General features: G+C 48.8%; 1 protein-coding gene across 3 annotated transcripts in view; it reads right to left on the reverse strand.

Annotated features, from left to right (window-relative positions):
* The window catches only part of Acan (aggrecan), a 36,397-nt gene extending 11,878 nt beyond the window's left edge, over nucleotides 1–24,519 (reverse strand). For 2 of the 3 annotated variants that reach the window (XM_047538806.1, XM_047538805.1), the window contains exons 1-13: nucleotides 24,448–24,519; nucleotides 21,781–22,164; nucleotides 20,563–20,737; nucleotides 19,260–19,387; nucleotides 17,280–17,573; nucleotides 15,381–15,785; nucleotides 14,222–14,396; nucleotides 13,441–13,568; nucleotides 11,879–12,172; nucleotides 9,367–9,582; nucleotides 4,697–6,864; nucleotides 3,004–4,636; nucleotides 2,061–2,174 (exon numbers count right to left, since the gene is read on the reverse strand). In XM_047538806.1, the coding sequence (XP_047394762.1) occupies nucleotides 2,061–2,174; nucleotides 3,004–4,636; nucleotides 4,697–6,864; nucleotides 9,367–9,582; nucleotides 11,879–12,172; nucleotides 13,441–13,568; nucleotides 14,222–14,396; nucleotides 15,381–15,785; nucleotides 17,280–17,573; nucleotides 19,260–19,387; nucleotides 20,563–20,737; nucleotides 21,781–22,164; nucleotides 24,448–24,517 (6,184 nt within the window). In that variant the 5' untranslated portion in view covers nucleotides 24,518–24,519. The remainder of the gene's footprint in view (nucleotides 1–2,060; nucleotides 2,175–3,003; nucleotides 4,637–4,696; nucleotides 6,865–9,366; nucleotides 9,583–11,878; nucleotides 12,173–13,440; nucleotides 13,569–14,221; nucleotides 14,397–15,380; nucleotides 15,786–17,279; nucleotides 17,574–19,259; nucleotides 19,388–20,562; nucleotides 20,738–21,780; nucleotides 22,165–24,447) is intronic. The other variant, XM_047538807.1, reaches the window with a different exon arrangement.
* Between the last annotated feature and the right edge of the window lie 760 nt (nucleotides 24,520–25,279).

A 25,279-nucleotide genomic window follows, 5' to 3' on the forward strand; every position in this document is an offset into this window, starting at 1 on the left:
CCAGTAACTTGTTGTTATTATTGTTTGCTTTTTGATACTGGGGATTGAATCCTGGGGCACTTTACCACTGAGCTACATTCCCAGCCCTACTTTTAAAAAAAATTTGTTTTGGGACAGGGTCTCCCTAAGTTGCCTGGGACCTTGCTAAATTACTGAGGTTGGCCTTGAACTTGAGATCCTCCTGCACTCAGCCTCCGGAGATGCTGGGATTACAAGCATGCACCCTTATGCCCAGCAACTTGTTACTATGTTTAAGAGGGAGTTTCTGATTTAGGCCCGTGTGTTAAACAAGTGAATTGAGACTTCGATTCTTGATTCAACTCACTTAGCGGAATCAGGCAAATGAATTAACCTCGTAGCGTTCCAGTTTCAAATAGGAATAATTACCAACCTGCTCACAGAGCTGTTGGGGAAGAAATCTTGGGAAAGCCCTGAGGAAATATGCAAGATCAGAGAAAGGTTGCCCTTACAACAGAGTAGTTAAGTTCTACTGTCATCTGCTTTTACTAACTTCAGGGCTGCTAAGGACATGCCTTGTTTGACTTCTGATACTAGTGTCACATGTTTTGCCTCAAGTATCATGTTGGGAAAGAGCTGCAAGAATGTTGGCACATGCATGTGACTCTAGCTACTTGGGAGGTTGAGGCAGGAGGATTGCAAGCTGGAGGCCAGCCTCAGCAACTTAGCGAGGTCCTGTCTCAAAATAGAAAATAAAAAGGGCTGGGGATGTAGCTTAATGATGGAGTGTCCCTGGGTTTAATCCCCAGTACCACACACACACACACACACACATATGCACACACAAAAGAAAAGAGTCACCCATGGGGGGTGGAGGGGTTTGGCTGCAGTCTGTAAACACAGAAATATTGTCCCCTGGGCAGTAAGGCGAGTTCACTTGCTCTGGCCTTGGCCAGAATGTCCTCAGTTTCCAGCCCTGACATGTGGAAAGAGACTGACCCCAGTGAGGGAAAGAACAGATGATATCTGACCTAATGCTTATGTATATTTACTATAGAATTGCCAGGTCTACAGTACATTATATGAGTATATAATATATAATGATGTGTTAATTTTCACATACAGTAATATATACAGACTCAGAGCCTTTGTGTATGACGTAAAGGCTATTGGATGCTGAGTGCCTGGCACTCCTTGCCTGGCAAATCTGGAAGTGGTTGTTTTCTTTTCCCTGGAATTCATTTCTCCAATTTTGTGCATGTCCTAGGAATGAAGCCCTTTTATGAAAAACCTGACTTGGGAAAGAAGCTGGGAACAAGGACACTGGGTCATGAAAAGAGCTAACCCAAACCTAGGAGCTTGATGGTAACTGGGAACCTCTTCCATGTTGAAGAGATGAAATGTCATCATGGCCTTAGGCCTTGGACGTGTCCACAGAATGAGAGGTGGATTCTGACCACCTCCAGTCAGAGGATCCCCAGGCTCCTTACCCGTTCCACAGGCTGCTTGACCATGGCAAAGCACAAAAAGAGCTTCCGGGGTGATGGGTGCCCACGGGAAACACACTGCTGGGTGTGACAGCACTGTATTGCTTCCTTCAGGACAGGAAGGGAACCCAGATGCCACCCAGACCCACACACTGCGGGAGCTGCAGAGGCTTTCTTGGTGGAGCTCACCCCACCCGATACAAAACAGTCTCCCTTCAGAGACAGAGGGACGTGTCCGGCGATACCAGTACTCGCCCCAAGTTCGACATTTCTTTGAAGTCTCTTTTTTATATTCAAAATCCAAGCACATTTTGAATTCTACTCATAAAATAGCCATTGACCTGATACAAAACAAGCTGCTTGCTCACCTAATTATTTAACTTGATTTTTTTTCTCCTAAACCTCCTAAACTAGTCGCTCTGGGAAGCTGTGTCGTGTTTATCCTGAGGTTGCCACCCACGACACTCCTGCCATTGCAGAGCTCTCCTTCCCAGTCTGCGAAGCCTGAGCCACAGGTGGCCTGGGTCACCTCCTGCCTACCGCTCCTCCTGGGGATGGAGGAGTCAATCCATCCAGTGTCCCCACCCGCATCCCCATGGCCCACGAGGTTCTTACCTATGTCACAGTGCTCGCCAGTGTGGCCAGGGGGGCAAAGACATATGATACGTCCCTCTGTCTCCTGGCAGGTTCCAACGCCACAGGGCTCCTCTGCACAGGACCTGGCAGGGGCTTCAACCCCCAGGGAAGAGGCTGAGTATCAAGAACACAGCCGTCTGGGGGCCAGTGCAGTCTCTAAGACTTTTCAGTTGGGCCCTGAGATCCCTAAGCTCCATGAGGGTGGCTTTGGGTCAGCTTGTTTCTGGTTACTTGGTCCCCAGCATTTGGAACCTTGCTTAGTACAGTAGGAGGCACAAGGACTCCCAAACAAAAAGTAAAGGAAAAGCAGCTACTGGGCCAGGTCCCTGGTTCCTGGGACTGTGTGGAGAAGAGGCAGTCACAATCGTACAGGGGAGTGCCTTCCTGGGATGGGGTGAGGACTGAGGGTCTAAAGTCTGGACATGTACAAAATGGCACTTCATAGTTCCCTAAATTATGCAAGTTTTAGTCTGGCACAAAACACATAATCAGACATAAGATGTCGTCAGCAGATTCACTCTCTCCTCTCACACTCACCCGGGGCCATGATGCATGAATAGAATTTCCAAGACTTTCTAAATAATCATTCTTTTCTCCCTGTGCCAAGTACACATAACTGAATTCACACATAAATGTTCATGTGACATAACTCCACTGTTAGGGTAATGGTCGCTAACCTTTGTAAAGGTGTACTGTGTGCAAAATATAATGCTTTATATTTATATTGTGTTTAGTTTTCTTGGTACTAGCCTTATTTTATAGAGGAAGGCTCAGAGAAGTTAAGACTCTTGCCTGAGGCTACGTAGCTAATTTGTAATGGAACCGTGCTTGGAAACTTAAAGCTCCAGCGTCTTTCTACACTACAGCTGTCTGCAGTCTGAACTGCCCAGACACATTTAAAGGACAAAAAACTGAACAATACCTGAAATGGTAGACTCGGCTTCACCTGATCCCTCTGGAGAAGCTGGGATGGAAGCATCTGTTGGTGAGGCGGCTGTTCCAGCTGTTTGGGTCTCTTCTCCAGAGTACAAGGGACTTGAGGACTCAATTTCTAGATGTGCCTCTGCAGGGCGTTGGGTCTGCTGGTTCCATTCAGATTCTGGGATGCTGGTGCTGATGACAATATCCAGCCCTGAGGTATGACCAGATAGGTCTCCACTGACTTCAGTCCTGTCTCCAGAAGCCACAGGAGTGACCGAAGGCATGCTGGATGCCTCTGTGCCTACATTATAGGTGGTGGTTGACTCTCCAGTCACTTCAGGGGCAGCAGACCCCTCCCTGGAGCCTTCCTGAAAAGTCCAAGGTCTGCCGCTCACCCCTAGGTCGGAGGCTCTCTCGAGGTCAGCTTCGTGCAAAGTAGAGGTGGTTTCCTGCAGAGTGGAGGACCCAGACACCTCTCCACTGGCCTCTCCACTGACTTCGGGGGCAGTAGATGTCCCCACTTCAGTCTCAGGATAGGCAGACAATTCACTGCTGGCTTCTGGGACTGATGATGCTTCTGCTCCAGAACTGGGGAATGTTGGCGTAGCCCCACTAATGTCCCCAGAGGCAGAGGCTTCCCCACTGGCCTCAAAAAGCTGGGGTGTGTATGTCACAGAGGATCTTTGGCCGAGTTCCTGGGAAACAACAGTTGGTTCAGTTATACCCTCCACGAACTCTGAAGTGATTAAAGTAACTTCTGGAAGTCCTGAGGCCTCTCCTCTAGTGCTTGTGTCTGCAGAGGATTCTCCACTTACATCAGTGATGCTGGAAAAGTCCCCACTAAAATATGGAGTACTTGATGGCTCTCCACTGGGTTCTACTAGCCCAGATTGCAGTCCACTTAAGTCCAAAGATCCAGAATGATCTCCAGACATGTCTGGTGCTCCAGAATGGGCACCACTGAGTTCCAAAATGCCTGAAGGCCCTTCTCCAGCTTCTTGGGCTGTTGGAGCCTGGGTTACAGATTCCACCAAAGTTCTGTCTATGAGAGAGACAGTCGGGAAACCTGATGGAAGTCCACTGCCATCATATGCTCCCGAGGGCAGGTTGCTCCCAATCTCAGCTCCAGAAGATTCTCCACTGACCTCAGTTACTCCACTTGGTAGGCCACTGAGTTCTGGAGTCTGGGATGTAAACCCACTAGAATCGATTATTCCAGAAGACTGTCCACTGACATCCACTACCCCAGATGTGCCTGACAGATCTGTCTCCCCGGAAGGGAGACCACTGAGTTCCACTGACCCTAAGCCTTCTTCTTCTTTAAATGTAGTAGGGGTCACTTCAACCAAACTGGTGTCCACAAATGTAATGCCAGAAGATTCCCCACTGCCACTCATGGCACCAGAAACCAGGTCTGGAATTCTGGGTGTTATCCCTGATGACTGCCCACTGAGATCAGGAACCCCGGATGTTTCTCCACTCTGGTCAGTTATGCCAAATGGTGGGATGCTGCCAAAAAGAACTCCAGATGCTTCTCCACTGACATCTGGTTGTCCAGAGGACAGTCCGCTAAGCTCAGTTACTCCAGATGTTTCCCCACTGATGTAAGGAAACCCTGATGGCTGCCCACTGACCTCAGAAATGCCAGATGTTTCCCCACTGATGTCAGGAAACCCAGATGACTGTCCACTAACACCAAAGAATCCAGATGTTTCCCCACTGATGTCAGGAGACCCAGATGTCTGGCCACTAAGTTCAATTCCTGAAGGGAGTCCACTAGCACCCCCGCTAATGTCCAATTCACTGAAGGGCAGCCCAGATGTTTCTCCTGCACCACTAATGCCAATGGTTCCCCTCCCTTCCAGTTCACTTGCAGTGGAGGCTGTGACCACTTCTACCAATGTAGTGTCCACTAGGGATACAGTTGGAAACCCAGATGGAAGTCCACTAAACTCAGGCAGGCCAGAGGATGGGCCACTTCCAAGGTCCACTCCAGAATACTCACCACTAAATCCAGAGGGAAGACCACTTGCTTCTGGAGCCTGTCCACTTCCTACAGTTCCAGAAGGCAGCTTCTCAAAATCCATGGTTCCAGAAGCAGACCCCACTAAGTCTTCTGTTCCAGAAGGTAAACTTCCTGAAGTTGCTTCAGCTCCAGAAGCTGAAGTCTCTAGACCTTCCCTTCCAGAAGGAAGTCCACTGAGGTCTTCTCCTACTCCAGAAGCAGAAATTTCTACACCTTCTCTTCCAGAAGGAAGTTCACTGAGGTCATCTCCTACTCCAGAAACAGAGGTCTCTACTTCCTCTCTTCCAGAAGGAAGTCCACTGAGGTCTTCTCCTACTCCAGAAACAGAGGTCTCTAGATCTTCCCTTCCAGAAGGAAGTCCACCACTAAGATCATCCTCTATACCAGAGGCAGAAGTGTCTAGACCTTCTCTTCCAGTAGGAAGCCCACCGACATCCTCCACTCCAGAGGCAGAAGTCTCTAAAACTTCTCCTCCAGAAGGAAGCCCACTGATGTCCTCTACTCCAGAGGCAGAGGTCTCTAGACTTTCTCTTCCAGAAGGAAGCCCGCTGATATCCCCTACTCCAGAGGCAGAGGTCTCTAGACCTTCTCCTCCAGAAGAAAACCTACTGACATCTCCTTCTCCAGAGGCAGAAGTCTCCAGACCTTTCCCTCCAGAAGGAAGTCCACTGATGTCCTCTACTCCAGAGGCAGAGGTCTCTAGATCTTCTTTTTCAATAGGAATTCCACTGAGGTCCTCTATTCCAGAGGCAGAAGTTTCTAGACCTTCTTTTTCAGTAGGAAGCCCACTGAGGTCCTCTACTCCAGAGGCAGAAGTTTCTAGGCCTTCTCTTTCAGTAGGAAGTACACTGACCTCTACTCCAGAGGCAGAAGTCTCTAGACCTTCTCCTCCTGAGGGAAGTCCACTGATGTCCTCTGCTCCAGAGGCAGAAGTCTCTAGACCTTCTTTTTCAGTAGGAATCCTACTGAGGTCCTCCACTCCAGAGGTAGAAGTCTCTAGACCTTCACTTCCAGTAGGAAGCCCACTGAGGTCCTCTACTCCAGAGGTAGAAGCCTCCAGACCTTCACTTCCAGTAGGAAGCCCACTGAGGTCCTCTACTCCAGAGGTAGAAGCCTCTAGACCTTCACTTCCTGTAGGAAGTCCACTGAGGTCCTCCACTCCAGAGGTAGAAGTCTCTAGACCTTCTCTTCCAGTGGGAATCCCACTAAGGTCCTCCACTCCAGAGGTAGAAGTCTCTAGACCTTCACTTCCAGTAGGAAGCCCACTGAGGTCCTCCACTCCAGAGGTAGAAGTCTCTAGACCTTCACTTCCAGTAGGAAGTCCACTGAGATCCCCTACTCCAGAGGCAGAAGTCTCTAGAACTTCCCCTCCAGAAGGAAGCCTGCTGAGGTCCCCTATTCCAGAGGCAGAGCCCTCTAAGTCCTCACCTCCAGAGGGTAGCCCAACCTTAGGAGTGGTAGGCCACTCAATTCTATCTTCATCTCCTGAGGCCAGTCCACTTCCCACAGGCAGGCCTGAGTCCACTGTGGAGGTGATACCACTCGAATCAAGATCTCCAGAGGGTAGTCCACTTGCACTGACCCCTGAGGGCTGCCCACTGGAGTCAAGGCGTCCTGAAGCTTCTCCACTGCCTGTGAAGTCACCACTGATGTCAGGGGCTCCAGATACCTCTCCAGAGCCTGGCAGCTCCATTCCACTTGGCACAACTTGGGAAGGTGTGTAGGTCTCCTCTGAGGTGGAAGGCTCTTCTGGGACAGAGGGCACTGCAGTTGTGGAAGGGCCTTCTGTGCCTTCCTCTGTTGCCAAACTAGGGGGAGGCCATGTGGGAGGGATCCCTGGAGGAAAGGAAGAAGCAAGGTGAGGTATGAGCTTAAGTAACTCTGAAACTGAACGCTATTCCTTCCACAGTAAAACTTTCTTCCCTGGAGTTCAGAGATGTGTTCAGGTGCTTTCTAATAGAATTGCTTAAGTGTCTTGGAAAAATGCGGAGAAAGTGAAGACTAAGGAAGGGAAGGAAGCAGGGAGAAGCAGGGCACTAGGAAGCTCCCGCACTATCCTCAGGGACACAGGCTATTCAGGCTGTGTTTTATGGGACCCTAGGGGCCACTATCTACACAAGCCATTGGGTGTGAGGGCCACCACCGAAGACAACCAAGGTTGCCCTTCAAGTACTTCCACTTTATCATCTCATGTGAGTGTGTTCCCTGGATCAGCAGCATCAGCATCCTTTGGGGGCTTGATGGAGAATCAAATTCCCAGATCCCAGCCCAGCCTGGCTGATAGAGACTCTGGGGTGGGGCCTGGCTTGTCGTGTCCACAAGCCCTCCTGGTGAAGGTGAAGTTCGCTACAATATGAGGATCCCTGATCTCAAGGCCTCCCTCCAAAGCTGGTAGGGTCAGGGGGTGCTATTTGTAAACATGCATTCCTTTTTTCAATTCTAAGCGCCCCATTACAGAGGATTTGAAAAACAGAGAAGAAAAAACCCTCACCATTCTAAATAATCATAGTTAACATTCTTTCTTTTTTTCTTGTTTCTTTGTCATTTAAAAACAACCTAGCTGAATTTTGGGCCTTACACATGCTTTTGGGGAAAGATGCATTTGGGGCTGGGCTTTCTGGGCAGGCTCACAGTCCCCTCTTGCTCAGAGGAGAACTTTGGAGGGTATGGGAAGGGAAGTATAGCAGCTTACTAGACGATTATGGGTGGGACCCAGAAAAAATTCTATCTTGATATTTCTCTCTCTCTCTCTCTCTCTCTCTCTCTCTCTCTCTCTCTATATATATATATATATATATATATATGCATATATATGTATATACGTGGGTATATCCCCACACATAATATGTATATGTGTGTGCGATCTCAAAACACACTTGCATGACCATTTACAGTCATAATATAGCATTTGTCTTTTAAATGCATTTAGATGACATTTTAAAAGCAAGTCAGTTGAAAGAAAAAGTCATGGCATGAACAATAGTACAGACAGTTTCAGATACGGCTGAAATCAGCAAGGTGATCAGGAACTGAAGTTGAACTTGTCTACAAGGCTGCTGGAGCACTTTCCCATGGATAATATCCTATCAATAGTTGCCAGAGTCCTGTGCCAAGTCACACCCTCATGCCCAAGAAGACCTGGCTATTCTTATCCTGGGGGGCAAGAAAGGGCCACAGCAGGTGTGGGCTTTGGGTAAGGTCTCGGGGCCAGAATCCCACCTACTCTACAGTTGCATTCTATCTTTTGGCATGGAGGGAAGGGACTTTGCATTTGTGGCCTCCAGAGGAGCACCTGGCATTGCCAAGTTGCTGTGAAGTCATGAGGAGAATGAGTGGCTGGATGAACTATGGGGAAGCTCTGATTGTCTTTTCTTCAGATGTACCTGCCCCTGTGGAGCTGACTGCACTAGGCACACACACAGCTGTGTACCACTTTAGTCCTGTCTTCCTGTGCTGTGAACTACTAGAGGCTAACAATGTTCCATGAAAATAAATAAAGTAATAAAGTCTCTGTGATCAGGTTCATTTGGGACACCCCGCATACAACCACTTCTTCTCTGAGAATGACAGTGCATGTTAACTTATCAAAGACTCTGAGAAAGAGCTGGGGAGATAGCTCAGTCAGTAGAGTGCTTGCCTTGCAAGCACAAGGTCCTGGGTTCGATCCCCAGCACCACCAAAAAAAAAAAAAAAAAAAACAAAACAAAACTCTGAGAAGGTTGGCAGTGAGGAAACCTGTTAGTCTTTCTGTAAGCCAGGATTTCTCAAACCTTGGTGAACACAAAAACACTCTGACAAGATTTGGGGACTGTTACTTTCATCCCATTAAGTTCATCTGATTTTGGAGATTAGGAAGTCTTGACTGGGGAGTCCTGATCCAGAGGAGTGACATGGAAGGAGGAGAAAGGCGAGGCGAGAGGTCACAATCAGACCCACAGTAGTTACCCTTTTCCTTATTTTTTATTCTCTATTGGAAATCCTTCTAAAGGATCTAAAGATGGGAAAGGTTAGGGTAGGAGTGTTCATGTAGGAGGACAGAGTGACTGAGGGTCTTCTGATGGGCCCAGTGCTGGGCATTGGGGATGTGTGCAGGAGAAATAAAGGGAAGAGAACAGTGAACGTGTGGGGGGTGTTTCATGCACAAGGCTCTGTTGTCACTCTGGGGCAGGTCCTAGAGGCGAGCTGAGGTGACCAAAGTTGCTCCAGCAGTACACGCAGTCAGAGTCAGAGCTGGGGAAACAGAACCCAGGTCCCAGGGGGAAGGAACCACCCCCCACGCACAATCCAGGCAGATAGGAATGTGTGACTTCAGATGTGCCCCAAGTCCACCACACTGACCTGGCAGTGGGGACGTGCCCACTGGGGTGTAGGCTTGTTCCCATTCTGTCTGATTTTCTGGCTCAGTGGTAAAGTCTGGGACTGCAGTTGTCTCTTCCCCCTCAGGGACAGCAGCCACACCAGGTCCTACTTGGGTAGCGATCCATTCTTCCACGTCAATGGGTGCTGTGGGGGTGCCAACTTCCTCTTCTCCTGGAGAGGTTGCCACTGATGCACCTGAAGGGAATGTGGTGGTGAGGGTCCCCTGCTTGCCAATGAACCCATCCTAAGCCCCTGAGAGGAGTTAGGGGACCCTGAGGTGGACCAGGCTGGTGTGAGAGCCTTACTGACCTCCCCACCTGTGGTTCTGCAAGCTGGCTCCTGCCTTCTCAGCTAATAAGAACCAGTGCATTGCTGTCAGTGGTCCAGGACAGAGTGGAATAGATTTGACTCCGTTTTTACAAATGAAGCTCAGAGTTATATTTCTTGCCCAGGATCAGGACTTTGAAGTGGCAGATAGAATCCTTGAATTCAAACATCTGCTGCCAGACTCCACTGCCAATCTTGGGGAGAGAGATTATGCGCCAAGTGTGTCAGGACCAAGAATAGGAAGGAGACACTGAAATTTCATGCAGCCATCCTGGCATTTGGAGGGGCAAAGGAAAGATTCATCAACTGTAACTCTTATGGTTTGGGGGAAACCAGCAGATTGTGGAGGTTCAGGAAGGAAAATGAACTTCTGTACAGGAGAATATAAAAGGCCAAGTCCACTGAGGGTCTGGGTGGGTGGGAGGTGGATGTATGCCTGGGAATTTACTGGAAAATGAACTGGCTTGGCTTCAGTTACCCACAGTAAAGACAGGTCCTGGAGCAAGAGTCTCATCAGCTCCTCTGGGAGGGGACTGGTGTTCTTGAAGCTGACTCCGTGGGACTGTTATGATTTGGGTATAGAATGTCGCCCTCAGGCTCATGTGTTGAAGACTTGGTCCCCATTACAGCAACATTCAGAGCTGAGGCTTTTGGAAGTGATTGGACTGTGAGGACTCTGACCTCATCAGTGGATCAACCCACTGCAGTTCAAAATTGAACTATTGGGAGGTAGCACCTAGCTGGAAGCCAGAGGACACTGGGAGTGTGCCCTGGAAAGGCGTATGTTGCCCCTGGCCCCTTCCCTGCTTTCTGTTTCCCAGTGGCCATGAGGTGAGCAGGTTCGCTCCACCGCGCGCTTCTGTCATGATGTTCTTTCTGCTTCACCACGGGCCCAGAACAATGGAGCCAGCTGATCATTGTCTGAAACTATGAGCCAAAATAAATCTTCCCTCCTTCAAGTTGGTTTTCTCAGATACTTTGTCACAGCAAAGGAAAGCTGACTAACACAGAAAATTTCAGTGGGTTTAGGCCTCAGTCGCTTAGCCCCACTTCTGTGGCTTGTGGTGAGGTGGAAACGACTTGGCAAAGAGGGTGTGGTGGAGCAAAGCTGCTTCCCTCATGATAGCCGGGAAGGGTCTGGGGTCCCAAGATACCCTTCAAAGTCACATCTCCAGTGGCCTACTTCCTCCAACGAAGCCCCACTTTCTAATATTTCCACTACCTCTCAATAGTGCCACCACCTGGAGACTCAGCCTTTAACACAGGGTTCTTTGGGAGACATCCAAACTATGAAAGAGACTGAAATTTGAATAGGATTTTAAAAGGTGACCCTGGAAGTGTGTGGAACTTGGGGCCTTTGGTTTTTTTTTCCCTTAATTTTATTTGGAAATTATTATAGATCCACAGGAAGTTGCAAAGACACTCAACTTGCATAATACGGAAAATATGACCCAAGGTCTTCAATAATTTACATCTGGTCAGTGCACCCAGACCCTACCTTAATGCTATAAGAACTCATCCAATTAGAGCCCAGCAATGCCTTGGCCACACCCTAGCCATGTCCACTGTTCCTCCATGATATAATTTTATGGAAATCTAATTGCTGATGATGGATATAGCATGAATTAATTAGAAATGTGAATTACTGGTGCTTAATAAAGAATACTAGAATTATTTGATTAAACTCATCGCAAAAATATTTACAAGGAGAGAATTTGACAAGGGTGTACAAATTAAAAAATATATATATGTATATTTCTAGGTGCATCACATGCACTAGCCCAGTTCATATGTAACTCTCTTTGAAGTGGACACTGTTTTTATCACCATTTATAGATGAAGCAGAGGAAAAGAGAGATTAAGTCATTTGTCCAGGGTCACAGAGCTATTAAGTAGCAGAGCCATAATTGAAATTCAGGTCTGCCTTACTTTAGAGTCAAAAGTTCTTTATCCACTTCTCTCTGCCTCTGGGGAAATTTAGAAGAATGACCTTGCCTTGGGGTCAAAGCCTAAAGTCACGCTATCTTCAGAGTTGTCCCTACCCCAACAGGATGTTTTCCTCCTTGCTCTGATGATGGGTGGCTTTGATGGAGAGGGGTCAGGAGGACCAGCCTAGTCACCCGGAGGCAGAATGGGACGCTGGAGAAGAGGTAAGGGCTCATACCTTGGAAGCAGAAAGCGTGGTGCCGGGACAGCGGGTCTGGGAGGCCCGTCTGGTTTGGATAGAGGTAGACGGTTCTCACACCTGGCTTGTCCCCGCCGCAGGCGGGCCGAGGGGTGACGATGGGGTAGCGGAGGCTGCCGTCTGCCAGCCAGCCGGCGTAGCACTTGTCCAGTCCTCGGCTCCAGGCAGCGTAGAGCTGGCCGGTGGAGGCGAGTGTGGCGTTGCGCGACTCGCAGTACTCCAGGGCCTCCTGGAAGGTGAACTGCTCCAGGCGCGTGGCGAAGAATACCTCCCCTGGGGGTGGAAGCAGGTGGAGTGTGACCCTCCAGGCCCACCGCCAGCTCCCCACCACCCTGATCCTGCTTGGAGGATCAACACCCGCCACAGATCACACCCCTTAGATCTCGTGGGACACCAAGAAATAGGGTGACCAGCTGCTCTGGTTTGTGACCAATAGGACTGGGGTTTTCTGGGACTCCATGAGATTTCCATGGGAAGGCAGAGTTGGGTGGAGTAGGTCACTCCACTGGGAAGTGGCTTCCATTCCTTCCCTCCTTTCTGGAATCTCCAGTCACATCAGGCACCCTCTCCCCCAGCTAAGGGAAGCTGCTTGCTAGGTACTGAGCAATGGGATTCCAGTGAACCAGCCCATCCCACCGCAAGCTTTTTCAGGCAGGGTTGGGTCCCAGCACCCAGTAGGGCACCTAGGCGCCTATCTAGTTTAGGAGGATCTACTCAGCACCTACCTGTGCCATGTGCTTTTCATACACGTTTTATTTAACACTCAAAAAAGCCTCTTGTGTGGGTAAAAACCAGCCCCATTTTATAGACAAGAAAACTGAGACCTAGAGAGGTTAAGTGATTTTCCCAGGGTCCTGGATCAAGTGAGTGGTAATGCTGAAAATTTTCCAGAACATCAACATTTCTACAATTGGATCCAGTGGAATAGTACGCTGGTGATGTTCATTGAGTTTAAATATAATAAAATAAAGCGAAATAAAGGTCTGTGGTTGAATAAGCTTGGCAATGCTGGGTTAGACAGGGTTAAAGAGGTTTTCCGTTGCAGGACTTCTCCAAGTCTTTGTTTTGTTCATGGGCATTGGGACTCTCTAAGAGGCCAAAAGGATATATAACATTTATTTGTCTCATATTATTATTTGTGAGCACCCAGGGGTGTTCTGCTTCTGAGCTACATCCCCAACTGTTTTTGTTTTATCTTGAGACAGGGTCTGGCTAAGTTCCCCCAGGCTGGCCTCAAACTTGCCAGCCTTCTTCTTCAGCCTCCCAAGTAGTAAGGATCATAGGTAGGGGGTACTATAACCTGCATGACATTTATTTATAATAAATTGATTTATTTATTCATAGAACTCATTGTTTTTTAAAGTGCTGGGGGAACCACATGAACCATGGAGGAGGGAAAGAGGGACTTGCATTGAGAGGGGCTGGGTGCTCCATCTTGAAAAAGATCCTTTCTATCTGGAAGCCTGAATGGGCCTCCTCTTTGTGCCTCTCCCTGAGTCCCTGCCCATCTAGGGCCCAGAATGTGAGAATATAGCCTGTACCCTCGAGCTTGTCCACGTAGCAGTAAACATCATAGGTTTCTGATGATGGGCGCACACCGTAGCTCCTGACCCCAGGGCTGCTGTCCTTGTCGCCCACACACGGGGTCCGTGGGCTCACAATGGGGTATCTGCAAAGGATGGTGGGAGGGGAGGATGAAAGCCTGTTCTGGGGGTTGGGGTTCAGGGCCCACTCTGATGTAGGCAGGGCATATCTTGGGGTGTCTCATGGGTTGAAACCAGGAGCCACCTTTCATGTAGCAAGTTTGCTGAGCAGCTGGGAGAAGGGTATGGGAGTCCCTGGATGATCTCTGGTTTTAGAAGAGAAGCTGCTACACTGAGGGCACTGAGTCAAACTGGAGGGGACTGGGGCAGGGGCTTGAGGAGGGGGGCCTCTAGAACAGGGTGTGTCTGTGTCTCTTGAGGTGGATGTCCCCTGCCTGGCAATTCAGGCCGAAATCCCACTTGTTGGGATTGTGGATGTGATGGTGGCTGCAGTGTCTCTCTGCCTCTCCCATGGTTGTGGACACCAGCAGAATGTCCTTTCTGTTCATGGATCTGATTCCATGAACAGGAACTTACCTACTGCCTTTGTTTATCCTTCCAGAATATGCCTAGGGAGTAGCTATGGAGTCACTAAGTAATTAGTCCTGAAGGTGCGGAGGGTGCCCACTGGGCGGGGTGTCCTGCAGGCTGTGACTCCTCAGGCTAGACCTCTTTAGGCTGCTAGCCTGGGAGAGGGGTGGGTCCATACGGGGGGGCTCCGCCCCCTCCCGCCCTTCACCTGACGGTCTGGTCCTGCAGCCAGCCGGCGTCACATTGTTCGTAGCCTGCCTCATAGGCGGCCTGGAGCTGCTCAGGCGAGGCCATGACTGCCCCCGTGCGCAGGCAGGCCTGCTGCGCCTCCTCAAAGGTCAGTGAGTATCGGGTAGATCCGGGGCGGTAGTGGAACACGACCCCTGGGTGGGGAAGGAGAGGAGAGAAGAAGAGAGTAGTCAGGCGCAGCTGCCGGCAACCAGTTCCTCCATTCTGATGTGTTGGATTGATCTGGCAATTCCTGCTGAAATCCCATTGGAATCCCATTGATGGTGGATGGCAGGGTCCACCTGCTGTCCCCTGGGTAGAGACACCACCAGAAGGGCCTTCCTTTATGGACTTGAGTTTGGGGAATAGCTAGGCTCTGCTATGTGACATCCCAATTCTTCAAACATTTAGTAAGCGCATCGAGGACCATCAGCCTGGCACAGGACTGGAAGCATTTTCTGGAAAGGGCTAGGTAGTAACTATTTCAGGCATCGTGGGCCATATGGTTTCTGTTACTCAATTAAGCTATAATTGGCCTAGTTAGCCATCAACAGCCTGTTGACAAATGGCTATGGCTTTGTTACATCATACTTTACTTGTGAATGTTGAAATTTGAATTTTATATAATTTCCAATCATCACAAAATACTCTTATTCTTTTGACTCCCACCACCTCAACTATTTAGGGAGTAAAAGCTATTCTTCGTTCATGGGGCTTATAATAGCAGCAGGATTTGGTTTGCTGACCAGTTTGTGGATCCTTGTCATAGTAGGGAGGACAAGGCCAGAAGGGGCCTCAGGGTCACCCAGCACAGGGTTTTCAAGTGGGCCTCTTCTGTAAAGGTGCCTGATGGGCAGGAAGGAGCCCTAGTGCTCCACTCTACTTTCCTTAGAGCCACGAGGCACTTTTATCTGTTTTACATATAACCCTGGTTTACACATATGACTTCATTTGAAGTAAATGATTTGTGGCAAAGAGTGGACATGACTGGGCTGCTCTAGCCTCTTTGTTTAAGAAGTCAGGAGAGAAGAGCCTGAGAGGAGAGGCTGTCCCAGTTCCCAGGTTAAGTTGGGGTGGATCCCCAGGCCAAGTTCCCTCCCTTTGCCCTTAAACCTCCCCCAGGACAGGTGGGTACTCACCCCCTGGCAAACGGGGCTGCCCAGGGACTGCGGCTTCACCAGGAGCAACAGTCACCTGCACCACCAAATCCTCGCTGGTGAAGGCTGTGACAGAGCCCAGCCCAGGTGTAGACTCCTCAGGAAAGCCCCAAGGCCTGGTGGCCTCTCCAGTCCTGTTCTCAGCCTCGGGGAAGGCAGTGGCTCCCACATCAGGGGCAAATGTGAAGGGTTCCTCGGGTTCCAGGACAGTGGGGGAGATGTCCAGGATGGGCTTTACAGTGAGGATCACGTTGCCTCGGGCTTCTCCCTCCGTGATGTTTTGGGGCAGGGGCAGTTCCACTTCAGGCCAGGTCACTGTCCGGACAGTGATGTCTTCCTCACCACCCACTCCGAAGAAATTTTCTGGGATGTCCACAAAGTCTTCACCTGCGGCAGGGGGTAAAGATGAGCTTTAACGGCTCAGCCTGGCTTGAGGGGGATGAGAGAAGAGTTTTGCTCCAACTCCTTCCCTCCTGGGAAGGAGAGTACCTGCAGGGTGCCGGCATCTTGTGCAGCCCATGGCAGGTCCTCAGCTCTCTGACTACAGTCTTCCCTTGGTATCCATGGGAATTACTTCCAGAGTCTCCCACATGTACCCAAACCTGCAGATGCTCAAGTCCTTTATATAAAATGCATACTGTTTGTATAGAACCTCTGCACATCCTCCATACACTTCAAATCTAGATTATTTATAATCCCTAATACAATGTAAATGCTATGTAAGTAATTGTTATACTATATTATTTAGGGAATAATGACAAGAAAAATATCTGTACATGTTCAGGACAGATGCAATTTTCCCAGGGTTTTTCAGTGCGAGGTTGGATACCCAGGGATACTTGAAAGGTATTGAGCTGACAGCTTACTTTTCATAAAACCAGTTCCCACCAGGACATCCCTTCCAGTTCATCTGCAGTTGCCATTTTTCCCATCTGTGAGCACTCCCTGAGTGTCCACTGGGACACTGTAAGTCAGTTGTGATTTGAAAATATAAAAATCTTGCAGAAGGCATAGTTCAGGAAATTGATGAAGATGGTGCTGGAGAACTGCCTGGCTTGGCGCAGACAAATAAGGGGTTTTCAGAAAGAAGCCAGTTGGTTAATACAGAGAAAATTCACAGTACTTCCAACGAGTGGATGGACTGTCATAAAGATAAGAAAGGCTTCTGGGGGAAATCTGAATTATTTTTGCAAAACTAATCCTCTTTCTGTAAGATCAGGCTATGAAAGTGAAATATGAATTGAGTTGTCGCAGTTCTGTTGTAAAATTGATGCAATTCCTCATCCATATTATTCATTTCTTTTCTCCAAGAATTAGCAATTGATTATAATTACAACCTAAAGTGCGCTTGATGTAAGACAAAAACTTATTTAAAAATTTAATTAATTTTTCAAAATGATGCCCCCTTGTCCAATGTTTCCCTACTCTTTTAGTAACACTTTGGCCCTCCTTTTAAGGGCAGATAAAAGCACTCTCCTTGTGGGATTATGGCCTGGTTACAGACCCCCATCATCTTTCATGCTTTACCGCCATCTCCCCATTAAACAGATAAGGCAGTGAGGCTCAGGGCCTTTCCCGGGGTTGCACAGTAGTAGTTGGTAGAACTGTGATTCAAACCTAAAAAAGCTCAGACTCTAATGCACATATTACCCCTGTTCTGTGCAGATCTGATGAGACGGGACTGGAGACACTGCAGCCTCTAGCGTCTCCACATTCAGAACCAGTGAAAAAAGGGATAAAGGTGGTAAAAGCTTGGGGTTCAAGTACCCAGGGGTGTTTTTAAGCGGGAAAACCCAACCCTCACTCTCCAAGATCTTCTCTTCCTCTGGCACCCATTTTCGGTGGTGCAAGTTCCCTTCCCACCCCTAGTCCCAACCCCACCTGTGTAGCAGATGGCGTCGTATCGGGATGAGGGGTCGGGGTAGCCGGTCTGATTGGCGTGTAGGTAGACGGTCCTCACGCCCAGGAGGTTGCCACCGCAGTTGGGTCGGGCCTTGGAGATAGGGTAGCGCACGCTACGGTCGGCCAACCAGCCGGCGCTGCACATGTCCATGCCACCCTGCCAGGCCAGGTAGAGCTGGCCGGTGGTGGCTAGCCGGGCGCCCAGTCGCTTGCACTCGTTGGCCGCCTCCTGGAAGGTGAACTTCTCTGGAGACGTTGCATAAAAGACCTCACCTGTGAAGGACACAGCAAGCTGAGTAGGGGTCTTCCTCCCACCTCCCCTGACGCGTGTCCTCTGAGAAATTTGGGTCTTTCCTGGAGGTTAGTATTCTGAATCAATTTGGTCTCTAACTTCCCCAAACCCTGGACCCACACGTCCATATCTCAGATCTTGCCCTTCATTTCCCATCTTTTTCTGGGATTTTGGGCAGGATGATGTCAATTTCCTAAAACAAGACGCAGAAAGAAGGAGTCAAAAATACAAGGGGGTGGAGCAAAGGGTGGGATAACCGGGAAATCCAGGAGGAAAATCAGAAGCATCTTTGCCCCACCATTTGCTATACAACTTTTCACCACTAGGGGAGCTGTCCTACGAGCTCAGGTACTGCCCACTCAGCTAATCCTCCACAGTGTCTTTTTTTTTTTTCTTTCTCCCCTATGCGGGACAATGGGGATTTGAACTCCGACCCTTGCGCATGCTAGGCAAGCACCCAACGAGATGAGCTAAATCGTCAGCACTCAGCTAATCCTTAAAAAAAAAAAAAAATTCAAATTCTGATGGGAGAAAAAGTCATTAGACTTTGACTTCTTAGAATAATGCTTTCCCACTTGGGGTCTCTAGGTTGTGAAGAGGCCATCATGGCACAAATTGGGGACTGTAAACTTAAAGATATTTCCCCAAACTTAACAAGGTTGTACTGGAGATCTGGGGCATGGCTGTGGACACCCACTCACCTGGACCATTCTGGTTGCTTTTCCACAGTGACAGTTCTGATTGGCAGTTCTCTTTGTCTTTGGTTAGACAAACATGGGAGCACAAATACTCATTACCTAATAGATGGATTTGCCTATTGGCGTGAGATTGAGGAATAGGGGCCATGGTCTGTTGTCAGCTTTTCTCTACAGCTTGAAGGTACAGTGGTGAGCTTGGGGGCTGTGGTATTTGTGTGTATGTATCTGTGCAGAGGTGGCAGAGTCTGGAATGTCCAAAGGGGTAAATAGGTACAGATGGGAGAAGGGGTGTTATCTACATGTTGGTGTGACTCTTGTGACCAAAATTAATGCCCTTTACAAAACAAAGAATCCAGGTTCCTCCCCACAATTAACCCACCATGAAAGCTTGGAATAGGGCCAGTGACTGGCAATAGGGAAGTAGAGAGAAGGCAGCCTTGGGGTCAGATTTCTTGGAAACTAGGGGTCCGCTGGGCTTACCCTTGGGGGCTCCCTTATGAGGGCGATAAGGTTGGGCTATCTTTTTTTTTTTTTTTTTTTTTTTTAAAGTGTGCTGGTTATGGAATCAGGGCCACATGCTAAGTAGGCAATCTACTACTGAGCTACATCCCAGCCCTGGGTTGGGATTTGAAGATATAGCAGTCCTTAGGATGGGGATGGGCTGACCAGAACAACTGGGTAGGAGGGGCAGCGACAGATGAGCCTTCCTGTAGCAAGGGTTTTGGTGCTCACTGGTGACTCTGGACAGTTTATAACATTTAGGGCCACTGAGATCTTCTCTAAAGTGAACATGGAGTGATCCAGGTCAGTAGGTCCCTCCTATTCTCCCTTCAGGGCAGAGAAAGATTAGATCAGGCCCTGAGCTAGTACCAGGCCCATAGCAGGTCTGTGTAGCCCTGGGGGGAGGGTGTCAGTCAGTGGGGTGACAGGACTGGGTGAGCTTCCTCCTGGTAGGTGAGATAGACTCACCCTCCATCTCCTCGGCGAAGCAGTACACATCGTAGGTCTCATTGGTGTCTCGGATGCCATAGGTTCTCACACCTGGAAACTCATCCTTGTCTCCATAGCAGCCTTCCCGGGGGGTGTGAATGGGGTACCTGCCAGGAACCCAAAGTGAGGAGTGTCACTTGAGACAGTGGGCAGTCCAAGGCCTGGACTCTTGTACTTTCTCCCTCATAGGACAAAACAGCAATATAATATTACATTTGACTGTGTCTACTCTGAATATGTGTACAGTTTTACAGTAATTAATCATTAAAGGAAGTCCCTTGTATTGAATATTTATTGGTACAAACATTCACTTTTTGGTGCCCACAAACTTTCTGTAAAAGGTCAGAGAGTAAATATCTTAGGTTTTGCAGGCCTTAGGGTCTCTGCGATGACTTCTTAACTACTATAAAGCACACACAGAGGCAGACAATAAGAAACCAACTGAGCGTGGCTGTGTCCCAATAAAACTTTATTTACAGAAGCAAGGGGTGAGTTGGATTTGGCCTGTGGGCCATAGTTGGCTCCTGTTCTATATCGTTTGAGTCTCACATCAACCTAATGAGGCAGGTGCTATGCAGACTCTTTCACACTTGAAGACACTGAGGCCCAGAGATGCTAAACAATTTGTCCAAGGTCACATTGCTCTCAAGTGCCAGTACTGGAATTTGAGTCTAGCAAGGTATAGGCTCTTACGCTATGCTAGACTGTAATCTCAGTTTGTTTATTTTTGTTAGTGGTTTTTGTGTCCTAAGATATCTTTACCCACCCAAGATTGCAAAACTACTTCCCAAGGCTTCCTTCTTAATGCTTTGTGTTTCTGACTTTTGGAATTGAAGCTATGATCCACCTGGTGTGGAATAGTCCATCCTGTCTCCACAGGCATCTCACTGCCTTGAAATCCCCTGAGGGCAGAGAGCTGTCTGCACACTGTGCCACCCAACCCCCAGGCTGCTTTCAAAAGATGTACCAAGAAGCTTCATTTATTCATGTCTTGCCTTACTAAAAAACAAAAGGATATAAGGTGGCTTATAAAAATATATAAAACCAAAGTTAATTAAAAAAAAAAAAAACAATGCAGAAACCTTGGTTAAAGGAAAAACAGACTGGGAGAATGAAAACACAGGGCAAGCCAAGGTGGGACTGTGGCCTCTAACATAGGCTGGCTGCAGTGTCACGCGGGCATGAACTCAGGTCCACCTCAGCACCCGCCCCGCTGGGCTGTGGCCTCTGACCCCTGGCCCCTGGTCCTGACGCCCCTTCCGTTGGGGAGCTTTGAGCTCACCTCACGGTCTGGTCAGCCAGCCAGCCAGCGTCACACTGGTGGAAGCCGTCCTCATAGGCAGCCTGCAGCTGCTCAGGCGTGGCGATGATGGCACTGTTCTGCAGGCAGGCCCGCTGCGCCCTATCGAAGTCCAGGGTGTATCGTGTGGAGATGGCTCTGTAGTGGAACACGATGCCTGCCACACACATGGTGGGAGAGCTGTCAGGAGCAGTCTCTGATCACCGAGGCCCTCCCAGAATTATGAAAACGATCAAAGGGACCCTAGGAAGGATCTGGTCCGGGTTGACTCATGGATCCCCTCTCCACATTTTTGTGTGGTTCTGATTCTGCTGGAACTCCAGCAGTAACAGGGAAATCACTGCCTCATAAGGCACCCTTCTTTTTCTTTTCTCTCTCTTTTTTTTTTTGCACAGAGGATTGAAGCCAGGGGTTCTTTGCCACTGAGCTTCATCCGCAGTGCCACCCCACCTCCTTTTTAAAATTTTGAGACAGGGTCTCACTAAGTTGCTAAGGCTGGTCTTGAACTTGTGATCCTCCTGCCTCAGCCTCTGGAGTTGCTGGGATTACAGGCTTGTACCCCTGGGCCTGGCATTTCCTTTTGAATACTTATGATGATACTGATAATCAGAAAGTTCTTTGAACTAAACTAAAATCTGCCTCCTTATAATTTTTTCTTGTCACTCCAGGACCCTACATTATTTTGGGGGAAAGAGACACTCAGGGCCCCATGCGCCTTCAGCCTGGGGATATCCTAGTGGGAACTCTGTGAGAGAAAGGGGGCCAAGGAGACTCTTCAGCCCTTTCTTTGGTTTCTAGAACTGATAATAAAGGGGTGCGAGGAGAAGGGAAAAGACACCTGGGTGAAGTGTCAGGCGACTGCTCTGATTCATTTCCAGGGTAACTTTAAACAAGTCACTTAGTCTTGGTTTGCTTATCTGCAAAATGGGCAGTCAACAAGGCTTACAGGATCATATGATGCTGTGAAGCACAAGTGTCATTTACTTGTGACTGGCTAGGAAGTACTTAATCCCCACCCCCGAAGTCCCAGAATCACTAGATCCATGTTACAGAGGAAGCAACTGAGGTTTAGCAACCTGTCTGAGGCAAACAGGGGTGTGGAGGAGCTGGATTTGAAACAGCCTGCCTGAGTCCACACTGGTGAGGTCACCATTCTGGTTCTTTCTGCCCGTGAAGTGGCATCCCTGTGAGGGTCCTCACCTTTCACCACAACCTCCAGGGTGGCCTCACTGTCCTCGATGCCATGCATCACCTCACAGCGATAGATCCCGGAGTCATTGGAGCGCAGGTTCTGGATCTCCAAGGAGGCGTCGCTGGGGATGGCTGGGTAATTGGGCAGTGAGACCTTGTCTTGGTAGGCACTATTGACGCGCACATGCCCTTCGGTGGCCACCAGCAGTACCACCTCCTTTTCCTTGGAAACACGGCTCCACTTGATTCTTGGGGCCAGGGGAGCAGTGGAGGGGGCGGTGGTCACAGGATGCATGGGGTCGATGAAATAGCAGGGGATGGTGAGGGAGGTCCCCAGGAGGACCCTCAGTGGGGACGGTTGGGGGATGCTCACACTCAGGGAGTTGTCATGCTCTGTGTGGGAGAGGCAAGGGGGTAGAAGACAGACCTGTTAGTGCCTGGGGAGGACCACCCAGTCCTGGAAATACACTCTTCTGAGACCAGAATTCAGTCAGTGTGTTTGTGTCTACGATGGGATGTCCTGTCATGGAAATTCCCAGAAAGCTTTGTGATACCCTCTCTAGAGCAGCATTTTTCAAGACCCTTGGTTTTTGCACCTCAGGACAAAATCTATAGAACCAGAAAAGGGTTCCAGAGGACGGCAGGGACACGGCACAGCCAAAATCACCTCCCTGCTTCTCAAACTGAGTTATCCCAGGGGTCACCAAACCATACGATAAAAAAGAACCCATCTTCTTGGAGTGACCATGTGACTTGAAGATTTTGGAAAAATTTGCAAAAATTATTATGGGATGTAAAAGAATTCTACAGAGTTTTTAAAGCTCAGATGCAAAACTTCAAAGCTATGTCCCACTTGGGGACTTCTGCCTTGGGCTCTAGTTGACCTCAAAGAGGGACAAGTTACTCTCTTCTGCTCTTCAGATGTTGGGCTGGGGACTGGGTGGAGAAGCACTGGATATCAGACATTTTAGTCTGCCCAGAGTCAGGTGGAGGGTTTGGGGATGGGGTAGAACAAGACCCCATGAAATTCAGAGAGATGTTGATAGGGAAGTTACAGTGTTTACCAAATCCTGCTCAAGGGAAAAGATCTGGTTGGAATGGGAGAGAAATAGCTTTTCAAAAAATAACACCTTTCATGCTAGGTCCTAAATTTATGGAGCCCTTTCAGTAGAGCCTACAGGTTGAAATAAAAACGTTTCAGATATTTGTGGGTGGTAGATACATAGCAGGGCAAGAAGAGGGGAGCCAGGAATGTTTGGAGTCTGGCCCTAGCCTTTTGAAGTCTGAACAGTCACCACCAGTCCCTTCCACAAACACCTCCATTTTAACACCCGGCTCTGGCACCATGGGTTACAGCTTGGTTTTCATAGTGGTGGTCCTTAGGGGACAGCTGAAGTCCTCTGCAGAGCCCAGCTCCACAGTTGTTACAGTTCTCAACCAGTACTAGTGGGTTGCTTTGCCAGTGTGGACATACCAATCCCAGGTGATGGCCAGGGGCTAGGTATTTGTGGGTCCCTGAGCAACAGTAAAAATGGAGGCCCATATGCTATATGTCTCCATATGCAAAAGTTAAGAATCAGACTAACAGATTAATAATTAAACTATGTTGTATCTTCCTATTTGACCATGGTAACTTTCAAAACGACCAGATTCCAGATTCAAATTTAGAATTCTTGGATTCTTTAGAGTTTTGCATTGGGATAGTGGCTGTGGTGGGAGGAGGAGGAGCCAGGTACCCTTTTATTTGTCCCATGAACTCTGCATTGTGGGGAGTCCCTGCACATGCTGGGTTTATCTCAGACCCTCCATCCCAACTCTGTTGATACTCCATGTAAACAGCCACTGCTTAACTTTTCCCTCAGGTCCAGGGGTGCTCATGCTGGGGTCGTGTCTCCCCAAAGGGGGATAGACACACACAGACCCTGAAAGTGGCTTGGGCCCTCTTGGGCAGAGAGTTGTAAGCATCTTCCTCTCCAGAGTGTGGTTAACTCCCACTGGCTGTGCACACTCCCCTTCCTCTGGAGAGGTTTGAGGCAAGAGGAGAGCTCTAAAGTGTGTGGTCCAGGGACCTCTTATCTGGGTCTAAGGGAGATTCAATCTACTTTGGGGTCAAGCTGATTCTAAGGTCAGTGAGGTTGTTTTGTTCACTTTGTAAAGACCATGATTGTCAGAAATAGTCCCTAGCACCTGTGGCACACATGAGATCAGGCTGGGGGCTTTGCCAGAAAGGCCAAGACCCTTCTCACTCCCTGAGGACTCCTCTCTGCTTCTCAGGCATTTCCTCCTTTTCAATGCTCCTGGGGCTCCTCCCCTGGCAACCTGTCTTCATTTGGTTTCTCTAAGTCCTGCCCCTACCCCAAGCTCAGTGCACAGTTCTAGGTGGGATCCGGGGAAAAGGATGCTGGGAAGGAGGCTCTGCTGGGAGCTCTCCCCATCTGCTGTCCTCGCTAAAAGGCATCCAGAAGCTGGGTGAGCTGAGAGAAGCTCCTGGTCAGCTGTACACACACGTGGGTGCTCTCCTGCTGTGATTAGACTTGCATAGATAGGGAAGGGGCAGGGCCGGGTAAGGGGGAATTGTATTCCTGAGACTAGCAGCACCATGTTCAGTAACCAGTACTCAGAACCCAATACTCAGCACCTACGGAGGAAATGAGACAATCATGGCAATGTCCTCACCTGAAACTTCTTCTGAGACGGCTGCAGTGATGACCCTCAGAGTCACAAAAATCAAGAGTAAAGTGGTCATAGTTCACCTGGAAGAGGGCAGGCAGAGGCGTTATTTGGACAGTTAATGTATGTGAGGTGGAGGAGGGTCATGTGATCTACTGCGCAAGGTGCTAAACTTCACACCCAAGGATCTCAAATCACATCCAGGCAAGGATGTGGTGTGGCAGGCATTCTGTGAGAATATTTCTTCACAAAACTTTTACAGATTTTTTAAATTAGAGCTAAGCCTAACCTCCCATGTTCTAGTCAGCAAAGAGACTCATTGCAGTGACTTCCTTTGATGGTTAATGTTATGAATCAACTTGATTGGGCCCCGGAGTACCCAGGCATTTTGTCAAACATTGTTCAGGATATGTCTGTGAAGGCATTTCTGGGTGAGGTTAGCATTTTAATCTGTAGAGTGAATAAAGCAATGACCTTCCCCAGAGGGGATGGGCCTCACCTAATCAGCGAAGGCTTGAATAGAGCCAAAGACTCATGCTCCCCTGAATAAGAGGGAATTTGTCTTTCCCATCATTTATGAGCTTGGTTGTTGTCTTTTTCTCTCCTTAGGGACTTGAACTGAAACACTGGCTCTTCCCAGGTCTTGAGTCAGAAGGCTTTCAAACCTTAAATACCCTATCAGCTCTCCTGTCTCCACCTTACCAAGTTTCCTTGCAGATCTTGGGGCCTGCCAACCTCCATAATTGTGCAGATAGTTCCTAATAATTCATCAATCAATCAATAAATCTCCTCTCTCTCTCTCTTCACACACATGCACACAAAGAATCTTCTGCCATAT

This window comes from Sciurus carolinensis, chromosome 2 (genome assembly GCF_902686445.1).
Source record: "Sciurus carolinensis chromosome 2, mSciCar1.2, whole genome shotgun sequence".
Taxonomy (NCBI): Eukaryota; Metazoa; Chordata; class Mammalia; order Rodentia; family Sciuridae; genus Sciurus; species Sciurus carolinensis.